Raw genomic sequence first — 21004 nt, forward strand, 5'->3', positions numbered from 1 at the left:
TGCTCCCAATGAATATTATGCAGACACTTAAAGTACTGGTATTCAGAGGCACCTGCTTAAAACTCACCTGTTCACCCAGGCTTTCCAAGGGTGAAATAGCTGTGTGCATGTATTAAGCTGATCTACTGGTTTGTGATGTATTTTAAAAAAATGCAATTTTATCACTGATTTTATGCTGTTTGCTACCATGAAGTGTTTTCCCCTCCTTAATAGTTATGGTATATAATTTTTTGCAAATAAAATAAACTTCAAAGCCAGCTCTTTATGATGACATCATGCCAGGCTGGAGCAGTTGTGGTTCAACTTTGCCAAAGAACCCACACTTACGCCAAATGATGTTTTATTATTATTATTATTACTGAGGCAGTTTTTGTCCCACATACAATTCAGTCTTGTGATTAAACAGGACAAAAATACAAATAAAAAGAAAGATGGAGTTCAAATAAATATACAATAAAAAGCTAGCCGGCATTTTAAAAGGCAGGAGTGCTCTGTCTGGATAAATACAGCACACAGGTATGCATGGGGACAAGGGGGAGAGTTCAAAAAGGGGGGGGGGAAGGAAGAGAAGTAGGCCGAAGTTTCAGAAGTGCCTTGTGATTGATGGAGAGGGTGGCAAATGTCCTATCTGATACGCTTGTGAGAGTCAGAGAGAGCACCAGTCTTTAAAAACAGTGTTGTTTCTCTCCCCCAGTTCAACTCCACCCCAATTTAGCTCAGCTTAGCACTGTTTTAAAAAAAGAAGACCATGCATGGCTCATAGAAACTATCACACAGTGATAACGTGATTGCGGTTACTTCAGCATCAGCCCTTTGGGTATCTCTTGGCTTTCGTTTTTCAAATCCAATTTTCTTCTACTATACAGAATGGACAAAAAAAAAATGCATTTTATCCCAGGCAGCAAAAGACCAAAAAAATAAAGTAGGGGGAGGGAGAAGAAAGCCAGCTGCTAGACAGGATGATCCAATCCAACCTCCGCTGCAAAAACAAAAACAAAATTACCCCCAGGGTGGGGGAAGATAAGAAACTCCCACCACTTTCAAGAATAGCTGCTCCCATTTTGCTGCTGAGCTTGCTTAGACAGATGATGGCACAATGTGGAGTTACCCCCTCATCCTGCTCATTAAGAGCCACCCAAAAGACTGTACTGGCCCTGAGGGCACTGGCAGGGCAGGCTGGCATCCTCATAGGGAAGAGAGGAGAGAGGAACCTGGGACAGCCCAGCCCTGCTCTCAAGACTGGTGGATTCAGCCTGGTGGCAGAGGAATTGTCTTGCTCAGCAGTCAGCTTCAAGACGCTAGGAAGAGCCAATAGCTGCTGAGCTATTCCCGCCTTAAACCTTCTCTCTCTAAGCCCCCAAGCCCCCCCGGTAGTGTTAAGAAGTTGCAACAGCCACCCAGCTAGAGCAAGATCACCGGTAGCTGCTGCCAAGCAAGGGCTTGGAGGGGAGAGAGCCACAGGGTCCCAAACTCCTGACCCTACTCATGCTACTGCCACTCCAACCTGCTGCTCAGGATGGGTACATCAGATCTTCCCCTGAGGAGCCCTCCCATGGCAGGTAAATAGGGGAACAAACAAAAGAGGGCATTGCTCACCAAGCCCCCATGCAATACATTCCCAAATTCACCAAGAATCTTTTAGTGTTTTTTGTTTTGTTAGGATTGCTAACTGCAGGGATAAAGTTACAACACATATAAGAAGAAAAATTTAAAACACAGTAACAACCCTTCAAACACACAGATTAGGGCAGGGGTGGTAAACTTGAGGATCTCCAGATGCTGTTGGGACTCCAGCTACCATCAGCCCCAGCCAGCAGGGCCAATAGGTAGGGATGATGGGAATAAATTTATTTATTTAGCACACCTTGAGGGCCACAAGTAGCCCCTTCCCTGAATGAGGGGACTAGGAGTGCCTGGTTCTAAAGGGCTGGTCCCCTCCCTGTTTGGCCCCTATAGCTGCCCTGCTCTGGCAAGCAAACCCGTCCCTTTCCCAGCCTCTGAATTTGAAACCACTTTCTAAAGCTTTGATCTGGATCCAGGACAAGACAAAAATGGTTATGCTATACAGGGCCAGGCATTGCTCACATCATGCCACCTGCACTGCCAGAGTGACGGGATGAAGCTGGGCTCACTGACTTTTAACCGAGGTTTTTCTTGGCTCTGGGTGACAGTTAGTTGCATCTCCCAAAAGTATTAACGGCTGCAATTCAGTCGTGCCTGGGAGATGGGGAAGCGAGAGACCCAAGCGTGGTGAGATTTATTGCTAAAACGGAGCTACGTCCACACAGGGCTGGCATCTCTGAACAGGCTCTTCTTAGGGTTGATGGCTTATACTATAAAAAAGGAGGAAAAACTGCCAATTCTCCAACAGAATATATTGCTTCCTTGAGTGGTGAACAGAGCTTGTACACCCCTGTCCACAGCACGAACAGATGAAAGATCTGAATGCCATTAGACCCTCCATATGCTCAGACTCCTGTAAGTAGAGGCAGAATTCTTGCCCATCAAAGGACCAGATTATTCAGGTGGTTATGCATGGGCTGCCTCCATTTGTTATCCCTCCTTCCCAAGTTAACTAGGAATTAAACCTCACATGGCTCACCATTCTACTCCCTTCAGGCCCTTTCCCTGGCTCCCAAATCCCACCTCAGCCCCTCCCACTTTCTCAGACACACTTCTCTTCCCTGAGCAGCCATCAGCAACTACAGGTCCAAGGACCCACATCTGCCCGGCAGGTGATGACTGACTGGCTTGCCCACACCCACCCCAGTTCACTTACCTATGGTTGCCCCCCATTTTCTCCCTTTGCCTCCCTCCTCTGATTCTCCTCTTCTTACCTGCGGCCTCTTCAGGGATGAGGGGGTGACAATGAAGCAGAGGCAGCAGTTAGCTTTCCTGCTTCATCCAGAATATCTTAAAGCAACTGGAGGCAGCGAGAGAAACAGCCTTCATGCTCTCTCCCAGCTCATTCCTCCTCTTGCTATCCATGTAACGTGGCAAGTATTGGGGGTGTGTGGAAAATGCTCCATGTAGGTGCGTTTAAGTCGAGGAGGGGCAGAAAAATCTGAACTCGGAAGCAAGCGGGGGAAGGGGGGACCTGGTGAAAACAAACAGCACGGAAGTTGGCATGAGATTTGCTCCTCAAACTGGCTGGTGTGAGGGAATGGCTTCAAGTGGACCGGCATTATCCTGCTCACATCTGGTCCCTCCTTTGGCTTGGCTGAAGGAACTTGGCCAGGAAGGAGTCACAGTGGCTTGATTTGGGGCTGCTCTGGCCAGGAACGTTGCTGTGTTAGAGCTGCAAGGTGTCCTGTTCACATCAGAAGGTTGTTTCTCCCAAAAGAGCTCCAATAAGGATATTTAAAAAAACAAAAGTCACAGGCCCAATGGGCAGGAAGGGAGATCTCAAAAATCCTTGCCCATGATGGCACGGAGGCAGATGGTTTGGGGAGCTGCCAGAAGCCCTTCCCAGACATTGCAGAGCAGCATAGCCCAAGCCTCAACTCCCTCCCCACTCCCAACAATCTAGGAAAATGTTTCCGCTCCCTGAGCTGGGAAATAAAAACCAGGTGACCTTGAAATGAGTGGAAATATTTCAGTGCTGGTGAAGGCAAGTCCCAAAGGTCAGGGAAACAGCTGCCGTTCCCCAGTTGCATGCCCCAGCCACTGCTGTCCAGCAGGCGTCAGTCCTGAGCTTCGGTGGGGTTGGTGGGAGATGCCCGTGGCGAAGAGAAGAGTTGTTAGCACCACTGGCTGGGCCAGAGAAAAAAGGAAAAAACACACGAAAAAAGGGGAGTCCTAGGGACACACACCTATTGGGAGAGAAGGGAAAAAAAGAAAGAGGCGATGACGTGGCATGGCAGACACAACACAGGCGGGCCCTGCAAGACCACTTCCTGCCCTGCCCTTCTGGGCATGGCTTACCTGCAGGCCCCGCCCTCTTTTCATACAAAGACCTTCGCAAGGGCATCAGCCCCAGCACTGGCGATCAGGGCCTTGCTGGGGTGGAAGGCCACGTCGTGGATAGCCTCCTCGTGCTTCTTGCGGTGGGCTGTGATTTCCTGCGTGCAAGTCTTGTTGTCAAGGTTCCAGAGCCGGAGGGAGCAGTCATGGCCTGGAAGAGGTGCAAGGACCGTGGGGGTTAGTTGTGGAGTGCACACGCCCGGGTGCGCATGAAACATAATTAGGGAGTACCTGCATGCAAGTTCCCAACAGCGCTCAACAGGCTTATTTAGTAAGAGAAGGAAGCAGCATAAAGCCACTTCGATAAGCAGAGGGTGACCAATTAAAGCCCTGTATCCTGAGCACCCAAAGCAGCCATTTGCCAAGTCCCACTGCCACAGATGCTTCTCATCTACACACCTGTTTCTGCCTCTGTGGTATGAATTTCAAGGGCCAAATCATACCACTCAAAGGGATGGATTTAGCCCAGTGGCTATGGGTTCCCAATGCCAAGGTGAAGACTTTTTCAAATAAAGCTGAGCATTCGTGGTAGGAGCCTGGCATTCAGCAGTGTATGCACCCCCTCATTCCCTCCCATACAGACACCAAAAACCCCCTACAGTCTGCCATCTAGCTGGGGTTCTACTGTGCTCATAAAACTTTGCTCAAGGCAGGCTGAGGAATTAACTTCAATGCCAGAGAAAGTTCCCAGTATACGGAGGAGAAGTCACTTACTTCCTGACATAAGGAACACTCCATTAGGGTCTGCAGCAAGACAGGTAACAGCATCCAGGTGAGCCACCATGGAGTGTACAGCTTTCCCTGCACAGAGACAGGAGAAGTTTTCCTTCTGAATATTTTAGAGCAGTTACAAAATGTAAACACTTGGGCAACTCCCATTGCTTGGATATTTGGAAAAACATGTTCAAAGGGACCTTAAACTGCGTTAAAGAGTAGGTGCTTTTCCTACCCTTGCAAAGGAGGCAGAGGTCGCAGATTTGTGCCACTTCATCAATTCTGGCACCCAATCAATGGCCCTACCTGTGCGATTGTCTAGGAAGCGGATCCCTCGGTCATCATGGGCTGTGATAGTGACTGGCTGGGTTGGGTGGCTCACAACTTGGTTGATCTGACTGGCTCCTGTTCAGAGAAGAGAGAGGAGCTTACGGCCAGTCCCCAGACAAGCTCATCTTTGCTTGGATAAGGGCAAAGATGGGGAAAAGATAACCTTTCCCATGGAGGCTGCATCACACTCCTGCTACAATTTCACTCAGGGGCATTCAAAGTGAGTCTGAGGGCCGTGCATTTATTTTACTTCTGGCGGCAGAGTGTTTAACGGACTAAACATTAGATAAGCCTTCCCCAAACCTCCAGAGGTAATCAACCTTAGCCAGAATAAAACTGCATTATATTTATTTATTTATTAGATTTATATTCCACCCTTCCTCCCAGTAGAAGCCCAGGGCGGCAATATCAATTACATTCTTTTGGCTTTACATTAAAATATGCCCTGAACGGAGAGATTTCTAAAAGACAACTTTAAAATAAAAGTACGTATAAAAACTGGAGATGGCAAGCACCTCCTTCACAGAGGCATTTCCATCTGTCAGGAGAGAATGCCTCTTCTAAGATGATGTCCATCGGGACAGACAAAAGCATCACCTAAAAACAACAATCAATATATATATATATATTTGCTTCAGAGCTATTATTTTTACTCATTTGCATGCTTAACCAACCAAACCTCATACAATTAACCTTAGATGGAATGAACATGTCTAGCAAGTTCCTTTCGCTCCCAGCGCCATCCTCTCAGACCCTAACCCCTTATAGCACAGTTCCAATTATTTTCCTCTCCCCTTGCTACTCACTCTTCTAGACTCCTCGGGGAGCTTCAAGTCTACCCTACCTCTGCTCTATCAACAGCTGCACCCAGCAAGAAACAAAATCAGTCTTGGGGAGTCTCTGAACAAGAGGCATATACTGTAAATGCTGCTGCTGGGTTGTCACCAGAACCCCAGGCTCCCAAACCAAGCCTGCTCTAACTCACCAGGATGATGCTCCTTTGGCCAAATGTCTCACTTCTGTTTTTATACAAGAGAACAGACGTTAGCACCTCACACATGCTACGCACACACACTGCTGTCAGCCCTAACTCACCACTGGCTGGTCTAGATTCTAGCGCCAGGACAGGGCAGTTGGCCTCCACATCATAGAGAACCGTGCAGCCTGTCTGGAAGGCTGCCACAGCATGTGCAGGGTCGGTACTGGAGAAGGTGATGGAGGTAGGAATTCCATTCTCTACAAAAGAAGATGATGGAGCATGAGCATCTGGACTCCAGCTCCTGCTATATTCCAAGGGTGGCTGCTGGCCCAGAGGTCAGAAGTGTTTTGAGAGAACTCTGCATTCTCTATACATACTACTCACAACTGATGAGTCTCCGCCTAACCTTGAGGATTTATAAATCTCTAACCATTTCGCCTCTTCTCCAAAACACGGCACTTTCTGCTGCATTTACAAGCAGACTCAGAAGCCTCTCCCTTCCATGTTTGGCTTGCTTGTCCCAGGGCATGGACCTCTCTTTTAGAGGCCCCATCCCTGGGGTAGGGGGTCACAACACAATGAGCCAACACTGACACCATTTAGATAGCAATTGCTACGTCTCATTTGGTAGTTTGTGGCTTGGTTCAGTCTGAAGCACAGTGTAAACAACAAGCAGCACCATGGCCGTGAAGAGACTACGTTCTGTGGTGCCTTCCAATGGCACACTGTGGCCCATAAAAGGCAGTGGGTTGGTTCCTTATAACACCCAGACTGTGTATAACTAGTAATTTCTGATGGGTAGGGCTGGAGGATAATTTTGTTCAGTCTGCAGTTTTAGCAAACCGATCCAGTTTACACTTTCCATACTAATGCACAGATTGGAATGTACTTATCCTTCAGATTTCTCCAAAATCAGAGGTGTTATGAGAAGAAAAGTAAGATAATATGTTTAAAATGTGTATTTTAGGATGAAAATGTGGATTATGATTTTGTAATAAAATACGTATTTAAATATGATTTACCTGACAATGACTAAACATATGCAAAATTGACATGAACTGGAAACAAACTGATCCATCCAATCCTACTGATGACGAATGAGGGCAACTTGCCATTTAAGTACTGGTGAGGCAGTCAGCCAATCTGGCACCAATAGGTTGAGAACATTGTAAATGTTAGGGGGAGTGGGGTGGGGGAAGCTAACAAAATATCAGACATTTTCCCTATACAAGTCAATGTAGTAGTGCAATTGACTAGCCCATGTGGCAAGCAGCCACTAGTCAAGTCAATTTCACTTCCAAAAAAGATTTTTTTTCTTTAAAGGCAAAGCACTGCAGTGCAAGAAAAAGCTTATTGGGTTGTTTTTTTCTTTTAAAGGACTACATGAAGTACTTAAAAACAAATGGAAAAAAGTTAATTCAACTCCAAAGCTGCTTCAGACATGGGGGGGCAGAGAGCATTACTTGTTGCAAGTGTTACGCAATACCATCCTGTAACAGTCACAAGAAAATCCACGTAGCTCTGCAAGAAGCCTGTTTTGGCTCTCATTAAGTATCTCTCGATATGCTACATAAACCAGGACACATACTTTGACCAAAGGTGGCCAAGGAAAAAGAAATAGTGCCCCAACAGGCAACAACAGCAATTTCACTTCTAATTCTCTGAAAAAGTCATTGTCTGCATACAGCCCAAGATTTCTTGTTATTAAAAAGTCACTCATTAAAAAAGGAACAGCACCCTCTACTGTTCATATCTGGGACAGTTTGAAGGTTGCATTTTTACCTGCTTCCTTTGACCACTGGTATTTATCATCATTTATCCAACCTTTCCTGAATTTACAATTGTCAGCAATTTGGCTGTTAAACCCCTTGTGCAATTAGAATTGTCCATGCCTGCTAGCCCTTCCAAATCCAGCTCTGCCACCTTCCCCGTTCTGAAGGAGGGAGCCTGCTCTACAGGCGAAGGCTTCCCATGCAATGTAGAATTCCGGCTGTGCAAGGTTCTAAACCATGCAGGGAACCTTCATGTATAGAACAGGCTCCCCGCTTCAGACATCCTTCTCCAACACGTGGAAAACGGCAGGACTCAGCAATAGGGACACCACAGATGGGCAGGAGCAGCGAGTGGAAGTCTGCTCTCACCCTCATGTATTTAAATTGTTGTGAGGGACTGATCCCCTGAAGAGGGATGCTTCAACTCCCTATTTCCAAGATGGGCAAACTGAGCTTGAGAAGGAAAGATAGCACAAGTTCGCACAAAGAATGAACGAAAGGCTCTTGGCAGGATCTAGGGGCCCACCTCTAAGTCCCCAGCCACTCGGCTAAACTGAGACCCCCTCTTTTTGACACCCAGCTCACCACTTTCTGCACTGTAGGTGCTGAGACAGGAGGAGTCGCTGCTGCTTGGGTCCCATATCCTCACTGTGCCATCCGCAGAGCATGAAGCCAGACGGTTTTTTGAGGGGCTGAACGCCAGGCCCCAGACAGCATCTGTGTGACCATCCAGGACGTTGCTGAGCACACTTGGATCTGTTCCAGAAAAGAGAACAAAAACCTGACATCACTGGCCTCCCTTTAAGCTTTACACAGCAGTAACAGGGTCCAGACAGTTTCACAAGTGGCACAGATCATCGTGGATGCTTTATAGTCAGGGCCAAAACAAAGTGATATGTTTATGAATTTATTTTACGCATTTATATCCCAACCATCAATACATTTATTTCCATGGGAAGCTAACAGAACTACAAATAAAATCTGACATCCGAGCCATGTAAGAACTATTGCCATAAATTTTTAAAAATAAGCTGGAAAACTTTAAAGGTCTATGCCAGAAAAGGTACCAGGTGAACCTCCCTGGAGTGGACATTTCAAAACAGGGTGGGATGGCAGGATGGAGAGAAGGCTCTTTCTAAGTGTATAGCCCTCTGGTCAAATGGTGGGCTTCATGTTTTGGCTGGGGGTGGGGTGGAGAGAATAGGAGAGAACATGAGCTTTGCTTCCTGGTCCATACAAGGAGAAGACCAGACTCCACAAAAAAAAAAAAACACTTTCACAAACACTGAAAAGCACATAGGCAGTTACCATCACAACCTGTGTCCTAACTTGGCAGCAAACAGCTCCCTAAAGACAACTGAGTTTGTGGAGGCAGTGGCCTTGCAAAAACTGGCTGTTAATACTACCACCCCCCACCCTGGACAATCTGGTCCCAATTCTGAACTTGCAGGGAGGGGCGAGGCCCCCCCAAATCCTGTCTATATATAGTTACAGTGACTCTCTGCGCTGAACACGGCGTTAATCTCTAGATTAAAAAGTGCAAGCAAAGAGACAAGATGCTGCAGAGTTAGGACGTTCAACTGCCTATCCCTACCATAACCGTCATAAGGGTCCATGCTGAGATCCGGGATCCTCCAGCAACGGATCCTTGTGTCTGTTCCTCCGCTGTAGCAGTATTCACTGTTGCAACCCATAGCAACAGAAAGCACCGGGCCCCTAGCAGGGAACAACAATAGGTGCATGAGAAGGAGTGGAAGAAGCGAGGATGGGCTGTACTTTAAAGAACAGGGATTTCCTGCTATAGCACTGGTTTTCAAACTGTGTTCCAGAGAATTCTGGGGTTCCCCCACAACATCAGCAATGGCAGCAAAGTTTCCCTGAAAGATAGCTCACCTGTTGATAGGAGATGTCATCTGCAAGACGCTGCTAGGTGATGCCCTCCAGGTCAAACTCCCAAGCTCAAGCAGAGCAAAGGAGAGGCCCCAGAGGACTGTACACTTCAGAATTTGCCCAGAATCCTCTGCAACGTGCTGGGCTCCTCAACAAACTAGCTGATGAAAGGATTCCCAGAACATACTGAAGTCTGACAGCTGTCATGCTTTAGAAAGTGACTTTTGTTCTCAGACAAAGATGCTGCCAGTGCTCCCCCAATGGGGGAATCCAACGCACTTTTCTGGTTTATAGCTTGGCATCTGAGGTTCTTGTAGCTCATTCAGCTCACAGGCTAGCTGTGGATAAATGCCTTCCACCCCCTGCTGCTGAACTACTATACACACCTGTGTGCCCTGAATGCATAGACTGGTTCCACATCCAGTGCTGCGTTCCTATAACAGCAGAGAAGAGAGATGACAAAGAAGTCAGATGGGTAGCTGACACTTCTGCACATAGTTTTTCTTATCTGCATGCTGGGTTTACATGGAACTTTCAGTGGTGTTACTTTCAGATTACTGATCTGGTGTACACCAGCTTATGGAGGGCAATGGTCCCCCCTTAACATCACTATAGTGATTAAAAAACGGGACAGCCTCGTGTACTCTAAGTTCTGTGGAAAAAGGATGGGGACTCTAGTGCAGCTATTTCAAAATGGCTTTAGAGGGAAAGATACATGCAAGGTGCAGTCCCCGACATCCCCAGTTAAAAGACTTCAGGTTAGCCAAGCTGAGCAAGAGTCTCTTCCTGAGGAGCTGTTGCCAGTCACTCTGAAGTCAGATGGACCAGTGCTCTGATTTGGTGTAACGCAGCTTCCTATTTTGCAAAACACAGCAAACATACAGCCCCACAGACATGGATGGGGGAGCAAAGAGAGCAAGAGGGAGCTCTGTTTCTGGGGAAGCACTGCTGACTTCCCGCTGTCAGAGGCTCACTGGAAGGTTGTGGGTCCATCTCTTTTGGCTGCCTATTTTGTGTATGTTTTCTTCATCTCCTGGGGGCATCTCTACTATAATCAAACTACAAGTTTAAATCAGGTTAAGAATTACAGCTGTTCCTCACCCCACAAACACTCTGTGAATTACAGCTCTGCAAGATTGGTGAGATTCTTTTGTTAAAGAACTGCACCTCCTCACAGAACTACAGTATTCCTTCACTGGAAGCCACAACAGTTAGAGATTAATCAGTTTATTACATAGAAATGCCTAAAGTTGTTTCATCGTAACAAGAGCCCTGCTGGATCAAATAAAAGGCCAATCTAGTCCAGCATCATGTTTTCACAGTGACCAACCAAGTGATTCTGGGAAGCCCACATGGCAATAATCCTCCCCTGCCATTGTTCCCCAGTAAATGATATTCAGATGCATTCTGGGCCACCTTGCCCTTCTCCATGCAGTCAGTTTTTTTATACTAATTGCTCCAGTCTAAAGATGGCAGATTCTCTCCACGCTCACTTTTTGGCAGCGACCGTCTTCTGCAGGTTCCACAGCTTTAGCGTGCCATCCTCAGAGGCAGTGACCAGCGCGGACTCAGCGTGATGGAACACCAGGGCCCGGATGCTGTCATAGTGACTCCGTAGGGTAAACTTGGGGTTCCACGTCTTCTTAAAGGCATCTTTGCTGTCTGAGAGCTGAGGCAAAGGAGAATGACTACTTACCCAGGTGCCCCTCCTGAACGTTCCTCCTGCTGCACAGCTACTTCCCCACCACCCGTGCAACGTTCTTTCCCAGCTCATGGTTGTCCCTGCTGCAGCTGGAGGAGCAGAAGAGGGCTCAAGAAGGCAGGGTGGGGAGGGGGACTGGCAACAGTCAGAGCTCACATCTCCACAGCAACTCACATTGCAGCTTAGCTCATTGTCGTTGGCGACAGTCAGGTCAGCAAGGTCGCCCAGGCTGACCTCTCCTCCGCCGATAGTGTCCATTATAAAGACATCTGAGGAGAAGCCGAGGGAACCTGCTTCAGGGAGAGCAGAGAAAAGTTTACAAATGCAGCAATAAGCCAGCTACAAGAAAAAGAAAAGGCGGCCGGGGGGGGGGTATTTTGGATGCGACCTCACTAAAGGTAACAGGCAGGGCAACCCAAGGCATCACACCTTCATGAGATCTGGGCTGACTGGTGATGGCTGCTGGCATGGACGGCTTAGGAGGAAGCCCATCGACATCTTGGAGGTCGGCAAGCATGCCCTGCAGCTTCACCCGGCGGGTTTCTGCAGTAGAAGGGGGGGGGAGTTGGAGGGAAAAGGTTAAATCAGCCTCTGACCATTGCAAATTGGCAAGCGCAGCAGGCACTTCACTGAATCAAGGAACAGACCTCCAACGCGCAGCAGTCAAGATGATGAAGCTCCTTCTGGGAAGCAATACTGTACACATCCGCAGAACCTTGGTAAATTACGTGTTCTGGCATTTCCCCATCTCCACCCTGAGAGTTCATTGAGACACAACCAGGAGAAACAAGCCAAGAAACCCCCATGTAGCTCAGACATTTCAGATATGGCGGTAACAAGTCGCGGCTCTATAACTACCAAGCTCATGGCCGTCTCCAGCATGCCGCATGTCCCCAGAGCCCTCGCCATTCTCCCCGGAGCCCAGGAAGTCAAACTCGCTCAGCGCGTCCTCAGAGTCCTCGTCGTCATAGTCATCCTCCACTTCTGGGATCAGGGGCTTGCTGCTGAGCTGCCAAGAGGGATAAGACCAAGTCAGTGCATCAAGCCCCATCCAGATGGGTAGCCCCAACCTGACAAGAGGGAAAATCACTTTTCCCAATTTGCAATTTAGGAGCACAGCCTGGCCAGTTTAACGGTCTATCACAGGTGGGTCTGTAGGTATCCAAGTCCCTTTGGGTCTTCAAAACAGTAAGAGGGAAAAGGACAGAACCGAGAGATCCAGCTCCCAGGCCCACTGTTGTTCCTAACAGAGAGATTCCCAAGACCACTGTGGATTTACAAGTTATTTGTGAATAGGTTATTGGCCAAAGAGGGGCAAGAGCAGATTCACACTGTGCTTTTTCAGGTTGGATTATAAAAAAAAAAGTACAAAAAGAATGGCATGGCAAAATGCCAAAGCAATACCCTCAACTGTGAATGGCACACACAGACTGAAAAGAAGAACCCACTGGACTAATGAGACTTCACTGCCCTGGAAAGAGCAAGGGGCAGAAGCTACAATCCAGGCTCCTGGGCCACTGCTCTAAACTGCCAGACAACTATTATTTTCAGGAGACTGAAGCTCAGCCCCTGCCTCTACATGATGCTGAATTAAATCATCCATCTCTTTCTATGTTCAAGGAGCAGGGGTGGTGAGAGGATACCTTTACTCGCTGTTTCTTGTGTTGCCGCTGCGTCTCTAGGGGCAGGCTTTCCAAATCCTCCTCTTCATCGCTATCTTCTTCTTCACAACCCTGTAAAAAGGGGATCTTCTCCATCACAGCACTGCTGATCCGGTCCTTTGCCTCCTTCCCAGCATTCCTGCCAGCAAGAAGACACGAAATAATAATTGGCAACTTGGAGTCTATGGTGCCCTCAAGTAGAGAAGTATATTTATTATCAGGAATCAAACAGAAATAGAAAATGTCTTGTTTTGGGATATGAACTCAACCCCAAGAGTGGTTGGAAACAAATTATATCTATCTCCTTTGGGGTTCTACCCTAATCTGTGCAGATCTGACCCACCTTGGCCATTCCTGGTTCTACAGATACCCATCAACATGGTCATTATGACTTTATGGACCTTCATAAAGTGTTCCATACCAGACTGCGGACACCCATCCCTCACCAGAAATTTATTTATTTTGTTGACTGATAAATTTAAACACCACCCTTTGCAAGAGGCCACAGGGAGACTTATAACATATTAAACAACATAACAACCATACAACAAAAATTCTCAGTACAACTCAAAATAAAAGCAACAGTGTCAAACTGTTCATTAATACATTCCATCGCAATTCACCTCATCCAAAAGCCTAGAACAGGTGTGGCAACGCCTGCTTCTTAAAATAATACTGTGATGCAGTTAGGCACACCTCAGTGAGGAGCATCCCGCAGATGTAGAGCCTCCACTGAAAAGACCCTTCCATAGGCCCCGGTGCTACACGCTTCGTCCTGCACAGGGACCACCAATCAGGCCTCATCTCCTGACCTTAAGGCACCCTGGTATGTAAAAAAAAGCTCCTCTGTATATCCCACTAAGGTTTTCTTCTCCATTACTAGCCACAGACCACAGAAAAGATTAGAGTAACACATAGTCTTAACCTCTGGTTTTTAAGGGTATTTTTTTTTACAACAGAGTTGACCACAATTGTCTACTGATGTAGGTAAGGGCGCCTCTCTCTCTGCAACACTGCAACAAAAGCCCTATGTGAAAGCACTAGTAATTACAGCAGCAATCAGTCCAATATAATTCAGGAAGTATTAGTAAGAACTACAACAGAACTATACCCCCTTGCCAGAGACTGGACCAAGGTTCATTCCTTCAGGAGGTCTGCCAATGAGATGAGTGAGAGGATACATCAAAAAAGAAAAAAAAATCACACCCTGCACAGCAGGGATGGCTACCCCAAAGGCCACATCTGCCCTCCCCAAGCCCCACCAAGTGTCATTTTTAAAAAAGCAAGCTTCTTTTACTGTTCTTGTGGGCCCACTGCTGTGATACCAAACTTTTTCTGTACCCCCTCCCCCCAAATTTGTTCATATTTTTACTGACTGCTCCCATGGGTCCCGCTGCTGTGATTCTGTGATGGCAAAAGGTTTTTGCGACCCCTTCTCCCAATTGCTGTTTTTTAAAAAAAATAAAATTGGCCATGCCCACTTTGACATGCAGCCCTGGAGAGTCGACCATGGGTGAATGCAGCCCTCAGACCAAAAAATGTTAAGTCACGCCTGCTGTGTAGTGTGGGAGGCAAGCTTCTCTCTCTCCCCCTCGCTCGCTGCCCTACAGACAAAGTGACTGACACTTACCTTTTAATCTGCTCCTCTATCTGCTTGACAAGAAGGGATTCACCCCCATTCAGCCCAGCAGGCCCTGGGGCAGTCCCAGTCCCCAAGCTGCTGGGTTCTGGAGCACCATTCAGTTCCATGGAGCAGCGGCCCAGCAGAGAGCGAACTCGCTTGGACCGCATATCTAGTATGGTGTCTGTGTAGCCCACTTCTTCCAGGTACCTGGGGAGACCAGTTGCAAAGGAAAGGCATCCTTCTTCAGTTTAATGCAAGGCTAAGCAACTAGGGAGACTCGAGGGCAAACCTGCCTAGAGGGAGGCTGCCAATGGGGCCACCAACTGAGAAGGGCCTCGCACACCCTCCCTTCACTCACCCACGGAACCTCAGCCCTGGGAGTCTCTCTACTCACTGGCGAAGGAGCTGGCGCCCTTCTTTCCACATAAACTGCGTGCTTTCCAAAGAAATCAGTTCTGCTGGCCCATTGGAGACTAGAGGCAAAAGAAAGGAAGATCTCCATCAGCAATTCACACTGAGATGAGTAAGTTTCCAAACGTTATGGTCACAGAGATAAGGTTACAAATGGCAAGGCCAGGATTTGCTAAAGATAAAAAATAAAAATACGGAAGGTCTAGAGTGGGACCAGGAAAGCCTTTCTGTGGCCAAGGAGAGTTCTCTGCTCTTTCACATTAAAGAAGTTTTTAGATTGTAAGCCTGAGGGCAGGGACTGTCCTGTTGAGAGAGAGGGAGAGGGGCCGCAAAATGAAGTCCAATGCTAACAAACCACCCGCTTCCAGCATTTATTTTATGTGTTTAAAATCTATAGAGCCCGCCCTTCCATTTTTTTTGATACCCATGGCAACTTACAAATACCAAAACCAAATGAATAAAACAAATTCAAACTCCAAACTGCAAAAGCCAGATTAAAAGAAATGCAGCCATAGAACAGCATCAAAGAATATACCATTAAAGGTTTGGAAAAGCAAAACTTAACTTGATGTAACGTGATGTTTGAAAGATAAGTGTTAGTGCCAATTGCTTCTGGGTAGGGTGTTCCTTATGTGGGAAGGCCCAGTCCTCAATCACCACTCACCTAACCTTAAAAGAGCAGGGGACACCTCAGGAGACAACTATAAGAGCAGGTTCCCCAACATCTCTTATTGTGAGATTATGTCACTTGCCATTCCTGCTGAAAAACAGTATACATTACACTGGAAGCACCTCTGTAAGCACTGTCAGGAGGCTCAACAGAGGATAAAGAAATGTCATAGCAATGAGTGAGCAGATGCCCTGACACCCAGGGGGCATAATACCTGGTTCTGACATATCTGGTTTCTTTTCCCCCTGGTTCAGTTCGGTGCCAAATTTCAGCTTGTGATACTTTGACCTAGAACGAGCAAAAGAAACCTTAAGAAGCAACACGGGAAACAAATGTAAGAGTAACTACTTGTCATTTTCTTTATAGTAGGGGATGATGTAGAACACAATGGTGAGGTAACTATTACAGAACTGTATCAGGATAGCATTCAGAAAGAACAGCTCAGACCAAGTCTCCCAGCCACACCAGCAGGAGAACCCAACCCCAGCCCCCAAATAAGAGCCCAGCTTCCAGTCTGAGGAACCAAGGGGTATCTACACCGTCACCACAAAGAGGACATGCTGGTTTGCAACTTGGCTCACCTCTCCTGCTTCAAAGCGTATTCCAGCATCTTTATTCTCCGCACAAGATCTGTCTTGAGGTTCTCTTGGCCTTTCCTTTCCCCCTGAAGAAAGGCCACTTGTGCCTGGAAGGTTAAGAACCAAAAATTAGGGACACTGAATCCTGACAACACACACTGACCAACATCAAGCCAGGATTATGAGGACATTGTAAGCTGGACTCCATCTCAGCAAAGATCAACACAAATATATCCAGGAGGGAGAGGGAGTTCCCTCTTCTCATTGGCTTAGCTGATGTGATATCACAGAATTAATGAACCTTATTGCAACTGCTTGAAAGGAAGAGGAAAAGTTGCCTGGTTGCACAGGATCTACGACCAGGAGGGGCGGTGTGCTGCAGGGATGCTCAAGAAACAGACAGATAAAAAGGAGGGGGAGGAAAACCCTCACATGACATCTAGGGACAAGGGCTGTGTGCTGATAGTGTGAAGAGGCACTGAGACCTAAGAGGAGCTGAATTTTGCATAACAGATCCCTTATTAAACCAAATCCAGATCTTCCCTTCATCCCCAGTGACCAAGCGGATGAGAATGGGAACCAAGTGACTCACTTCCACACCATGTTTTCTCTCAGCGGGTCATTAATTCAAAACAAGATGCAGAGGTCCTGCCACCGCTGCCATGTTCAACTGATAAAACAACTTCAGAGCCCTGATGTGATAAGCTGCTTGTGGCTGCAAAAGTGACGTGGCCTGTAAACTGCAAGGAACACTCTCCCTGTAGGATAAAGCAGGTTCTATATTCCATCCCAGCTGAGCAAGAGTGGCATTTATCTGGGAAAAAAGCTTGTAAGGGGTTGCAAACTGGGACATTTCACTGATGTGAGGCCACATCAAAGGTTTGCTTACTTGCTCCCAACAGTACCTCTATTGTCTCGTCACAAACTGACACCACAGCAGGAAAATCCAGTCACAACCTCATACTGCACAAGTGTTTAATGAGTTAATGTTTACAGAGTGCTTTTAAAAAAGCCAGACTGCACTAAGGATGTATTAAACATGCAAATGAACTTTCCAGGAGTTTGCTTCTATATGAATCCCTTGGACTAGGGAACTAGTCTCTACTACAATAATAAGAGTATCTCAAACAGGAAGCAGGTGAACTTTTACAGAATTAAAGATGGTTTGAAATGGGAATTTCCTTTAGTATTTCCATTTTGCTGCTGCTTTCCCACCATTTGGACCTCAAAGTTGCTTTGGTGACCGCCCAGAATTTACACATTCATCCCACATTCCCTGCTGATAAAACAGATTTTGCAAGTTTTTGTATTGTTTCAAGGACCTGTAAACCAGTTTGATGAGAGGTAGCAGCAAGATGGAAGAAAATGGGAAGTAAAAGCACTGAAATTCACTTTAGAACTATTTCTTGCTCCCAGTCTTCATTTTTCAGGTGTGCTATTAAGACTGTCAAATGTCACAGCTGGTAAGAAACTGACCTATTTACTTTAAACAGCTCCCCTTGGCACAATTCCCAACCACGCAGAATCAGTTCTTGTTCAACTGAATGACTAAAATTTGTCCTTGACAGGAGCAGCCACATGCACCCTAGATAAGCTCACAAAGCCACATGCACCCTAGGTAAGCTCAGGTAAGGGGAACTCGTCCCAGACAAGTTGTGTCTGTGCCTTGTTCCGGTTCTCCTCATATCCACAGGACTGTTGGTTGTACTGTCAGCCAGCTCTCGGATCTCCAGGTGCTGCTTTTAAATGCCAGGTCGATTGCTAATAAAAACCCCCTTCTCCATGATTTGATTGTGGAGAGGGGCGCCGATCTTGCGTGTATTACCGAGACCTGGGTGGGTGAGCAGGGAGGAGTTGCTCTTTCCCAGCTGTGCCCACCTGGGTATTCGGTGCAGCACTGTGGTAGATCTGAGGGCCGGGGAGGTGGGGTTGCTGTGGTCTATAGGAGTTCTTTCTCTCTCACCAAGCACCCTGTCCAGATGGCGACTGGTCTGGAATGTCTTCATTTTGTGCTGGGCCAAGGAGACAGACTGGGAATACTGTTGGTGTACCGCCCACCTTGCTGCCCAACGGCTTCCCTAGCTGAGCTGACAGAGATAGTCTCGGAGGTATTGTTGAGGTCCCCTAGACTTGTGGTACTGGGGGATTTCAACATTCATGCTGAGACTGTCTTGTTTGGGGCGGCTCAGGACTTCATGGCCTCCATGACAACCATGGGGCTGTCTCAAATTGTTACTGGCCCGACGCATGTATCAGGACATACTCTTGATTTGATCTTCGCCACTGGTCACGGAGATGGTGATCTGAGGGTGGGGTATTTTTCATCTACTCCATTGTCATGGACAGATCACCGCTTGTTGAGTTTTAGACTCACAACAGCCCTTTCCCTCCGCAGAGGTGGGGGACCTATTAAGTTGGTCCGCTCCCGGAGGCTTATGGATCCTGTAGTTTTCCAGAGGGCTCTGGGGGGTTTTCCGGCTGATAGTACTGGCGCGCCTGTCGAGGCCCTGGTCGATCTGTGGAATACGGAGATGACTCGGGCCATTGACATGATCGCTCCCGCGCGCCCCCTTCGGTGCAGAACTCATGCAGCACCGTGGTATACCCCGGAGCTGAGAGTGATGAAGCAAGAGAGAAGGAGGCTAGAGTGCAGGTGGAGGCAAACTCCTGACGGATGTAATCATTCTTTGGTAAGTGCTTCCACTAAGTTGTACGTAAAAGCGGTGAGGGCGGCGAAAAAGTCTTATTTTTCTGCCACTATTAGATCTTCTCTTTGCCGCCCAGCGGAGCTATTTAAGGTGGTACGAGGGCTGTTACATTCTGGCCCTCCTGATACTAAGGAAACATCGGAAGCCCGCTGCAACGAATTTGCGGAGCACTTCCAAGATAAGATTGAATGCATCCGTCGGGACTTGGACTCTGATGTTACGACAGTTGAATCCATTGAAGTGTCCAGAGCGCGGCCTTGTCCTTTATTATTGGATGAGTTTCAGTTGGTGCAGCTCGAGGAAGTGGACAAGGTACTTGGAATGGTGCGGGCGACTACGTCTGCTCTGGACCCTTGCCCATCTTGGCTGGTGAAGGCTGGCAGGGCTGTAACCACCGGCTGGGCCAAAGAGGTGATAAATGCTTCCTTGAGAGAGGGAGTAGTCCCTGGCAGTCTCAAGGAGGCAGTAGTGAGACCTCTTTTAAAGAAACCTTCTTTGGACCCAGATGTTTTGAACAACTATAGACCGGTGGCGAATGTCCCTTTTTTGGGCAAGGTTTTGGAACGGGTCGTTGCCACCCAGCTCCAGGCGCTTTTGGATGAAACCGATTATCTGGATCCGTTTCAATCCGGTTTTAGGTCTGGTTTTGGCACTGAAACAGCCTTGGTCGCCCTGTATGATGACCTTTGTCGGGAGAGGGACAGGGGGAGTGTGACTCTGTTGATTCTCCTTGATCTCTCAGCGGCGTTTGATACCATCGACCATGGTATCCTTCTGGGGAGGCTTGCGGAGTTGGGAGTTGGGGGCATTGCTTGGCAGTGGCTCTGCTCCTACTTAGCGGATCGTTGCCAGAAGGTAGTGCTTGGGGAACGTTGCTCGATACCCTGGACTCTCCATTGTGGAGTCCCTCAGGGATCGGTTCTGTCCCCCATGCTTTTCAACATCTACATGCAGCCTCTGGGTGCGGTCATCAGGAGTTTTGGAGTGCGTTGCCATCAGTACGCTGATGACACGCAGCTCTACTTCTCCTTTTCACCTTCTTCAGGTGAGGCTGTCGATGTGCTAAACCGTTGCCTGACCGCGATAATGGACTGGATGAGAGCTAATAAACTGAAATTCAATCCAGACAAGACCGAGACACTGTTGGTGAACTCTTTCTCTGCCCAGATGGTGGATGTTCGACCTGTTCTAGATGGGGTTACACTCCCCTTGAAGGAACAGGTTCGTAGTTTGGGTGTCCTTTTTGACCCTTCCTTGTCACTGGAGGCTCAAGCGGCCTCGGTGGCACGGAATGCGTTTTACCATCTTTGCTTAGTCGCTGTCATGCCCCCGTCAGAGGACTCCTCAGATGAGGACGACTCGGGAGTAACAGCAGCAGACCCAGGAGCAGCAGACTCAGAAGGAGACATGGAGGAGCCTCCTGAGAATCCAGCTCCTTCTGCCCCTCAGCTGCAGAGCACCCCAGATACAGCACAGGCCCTGCAGCCAGACACAGACAGTGAACAGGATACTCCCCCCTCACCTGCAGAACATAGACAGCAGAAGGTCAGGCAGAAGAGAGGCAGGCCTGTCTCCTTCAGGCCCAAACGCTGAGGACTCACACCTGCTGTCAACCTTGCTCTTTATAAGGCACACCTTGGCTGCAGCTTGTTGCTGACTGCAACATCAGGCGTGGCTTGTGTGTTCCTAGTTTCCTGGCACCCTCTTTCGGACTTACCCCTTGGCACTTGATCCCGGACCTCTACTGACCTCGCTTCCGGACTCCTGACTCGGCAAGTACGCTTCGGACAAGCCTGGCCCTTATCAGCTCCCCTCCTCCTAGACCTGGCAGATTTATGACCAGACTGCCAGCTAAGGACTTTGCTTCCCTGCCAACCACCCAGGAATTTCCAGCCCCCCACCGGCACTGCTGACGCAGTGTAGAGCTGACAGTCGCCCAACTACGCCCCTATCTGGACAGTGACGATTTCGCCTCAGTTGTTCACGCTCTGGTAACCTCTAG

At 47.9% G+C, this 21004-nt stretch overlaps 1 protein-coding gene across 2 annotated transcripts in view; it reads right to left on the reverse strand.

The window, feature by feature from the left end:
• Nucleotides 1-332: 332 nt before the first annotated feature.
• Nucleotides 333-21004, reverse strand: part of STRN4 (striatin 4) — a 29546-nt gene continuing 8874 nt past the window's right edge. Inside the window, exons 2-18 of one of the 2 annotated variants that reach the window (XM_061596771.1) lie at nucleotides 16298-16401; nucleotides 15931-16004; nucleotides 15030-15108; nucleotides 14642-14842; nucleotides 12994-13150; nucleotides 12209-12359; nucleotides 11780-11893; nucleotides 11525-11640; nucleotides 11142-11317; nucleotides 10035-10082; nucleotides 9353-9474; nucleotides 8344-8514; nucleotides 6103-6243; nucleotides 4984-5082; nucleotides 4678-4764; nucleotides 3925-4114; nucleotides 333-3812 (exon numbers count right to left, since the gene is read on the reverse strand). In XM_061596771.1, coding sequence (XP_061452755.1) covers nucleotides 3945-4114; nucleotides 4678-4764; nucleotides 4984-5082; nucleotides 6103-6243; nucleotides 8344-8514; nucleotides 9353-9474; nucleotides 10035-10082; nucleotides 11142-11317; nucleotides 11525-11640; nucleotides 11780-11893; nucleotides 12209-12359; nucleotides 12994-13150; nucleotides 14642-14842; nucleotides 15030-15108; nucleotides 15931-16004; nucleotides 16298-16401 — 2010 coding nt within the window. In that variant the 3' untranslated portion in view covers nucleotides 333-3812; nucleotides 3925-3944. Of the gene's footprint in view, nucleotides 3813-3924; nucleotides 4115-4677; nucleotides 4765-4983; nucleotides 5083-6102; nucleotides 6244-8343; nucleotides 8515-9352; nucleotides 9475-10034; nucleotides 10083-11141; nucleotides 11318-11524; nucleotides 11644-11779; nucleotides 11894-12208; nucleotides 12360-12993; nucleotides 13151-14641; nucleotides 14843-15029; nucleotides 15109-15930; nucleotides 16005-16297; nucleotides 16402-21004 lie in introns of both variants that reach the window. The other variant, XM_061596770.1, reaches the window with a different exon arrangement.

Source organism: Rhineura floridana, chromosome 15, assembly GCF_030035675.1.
Source record: "Rhineura floridana isolate rRhiFlo1 chromosome 15, rRhiFlo1.hap2, whole genome shotgun sequence".
In the NCBI taxonomy this organism is placed as follows: Eukaryota; Metazoa; Chordata; class Lepidosauria; order Squamata; family Rhineuridae; genus Rhineura; species Rhineura floridana.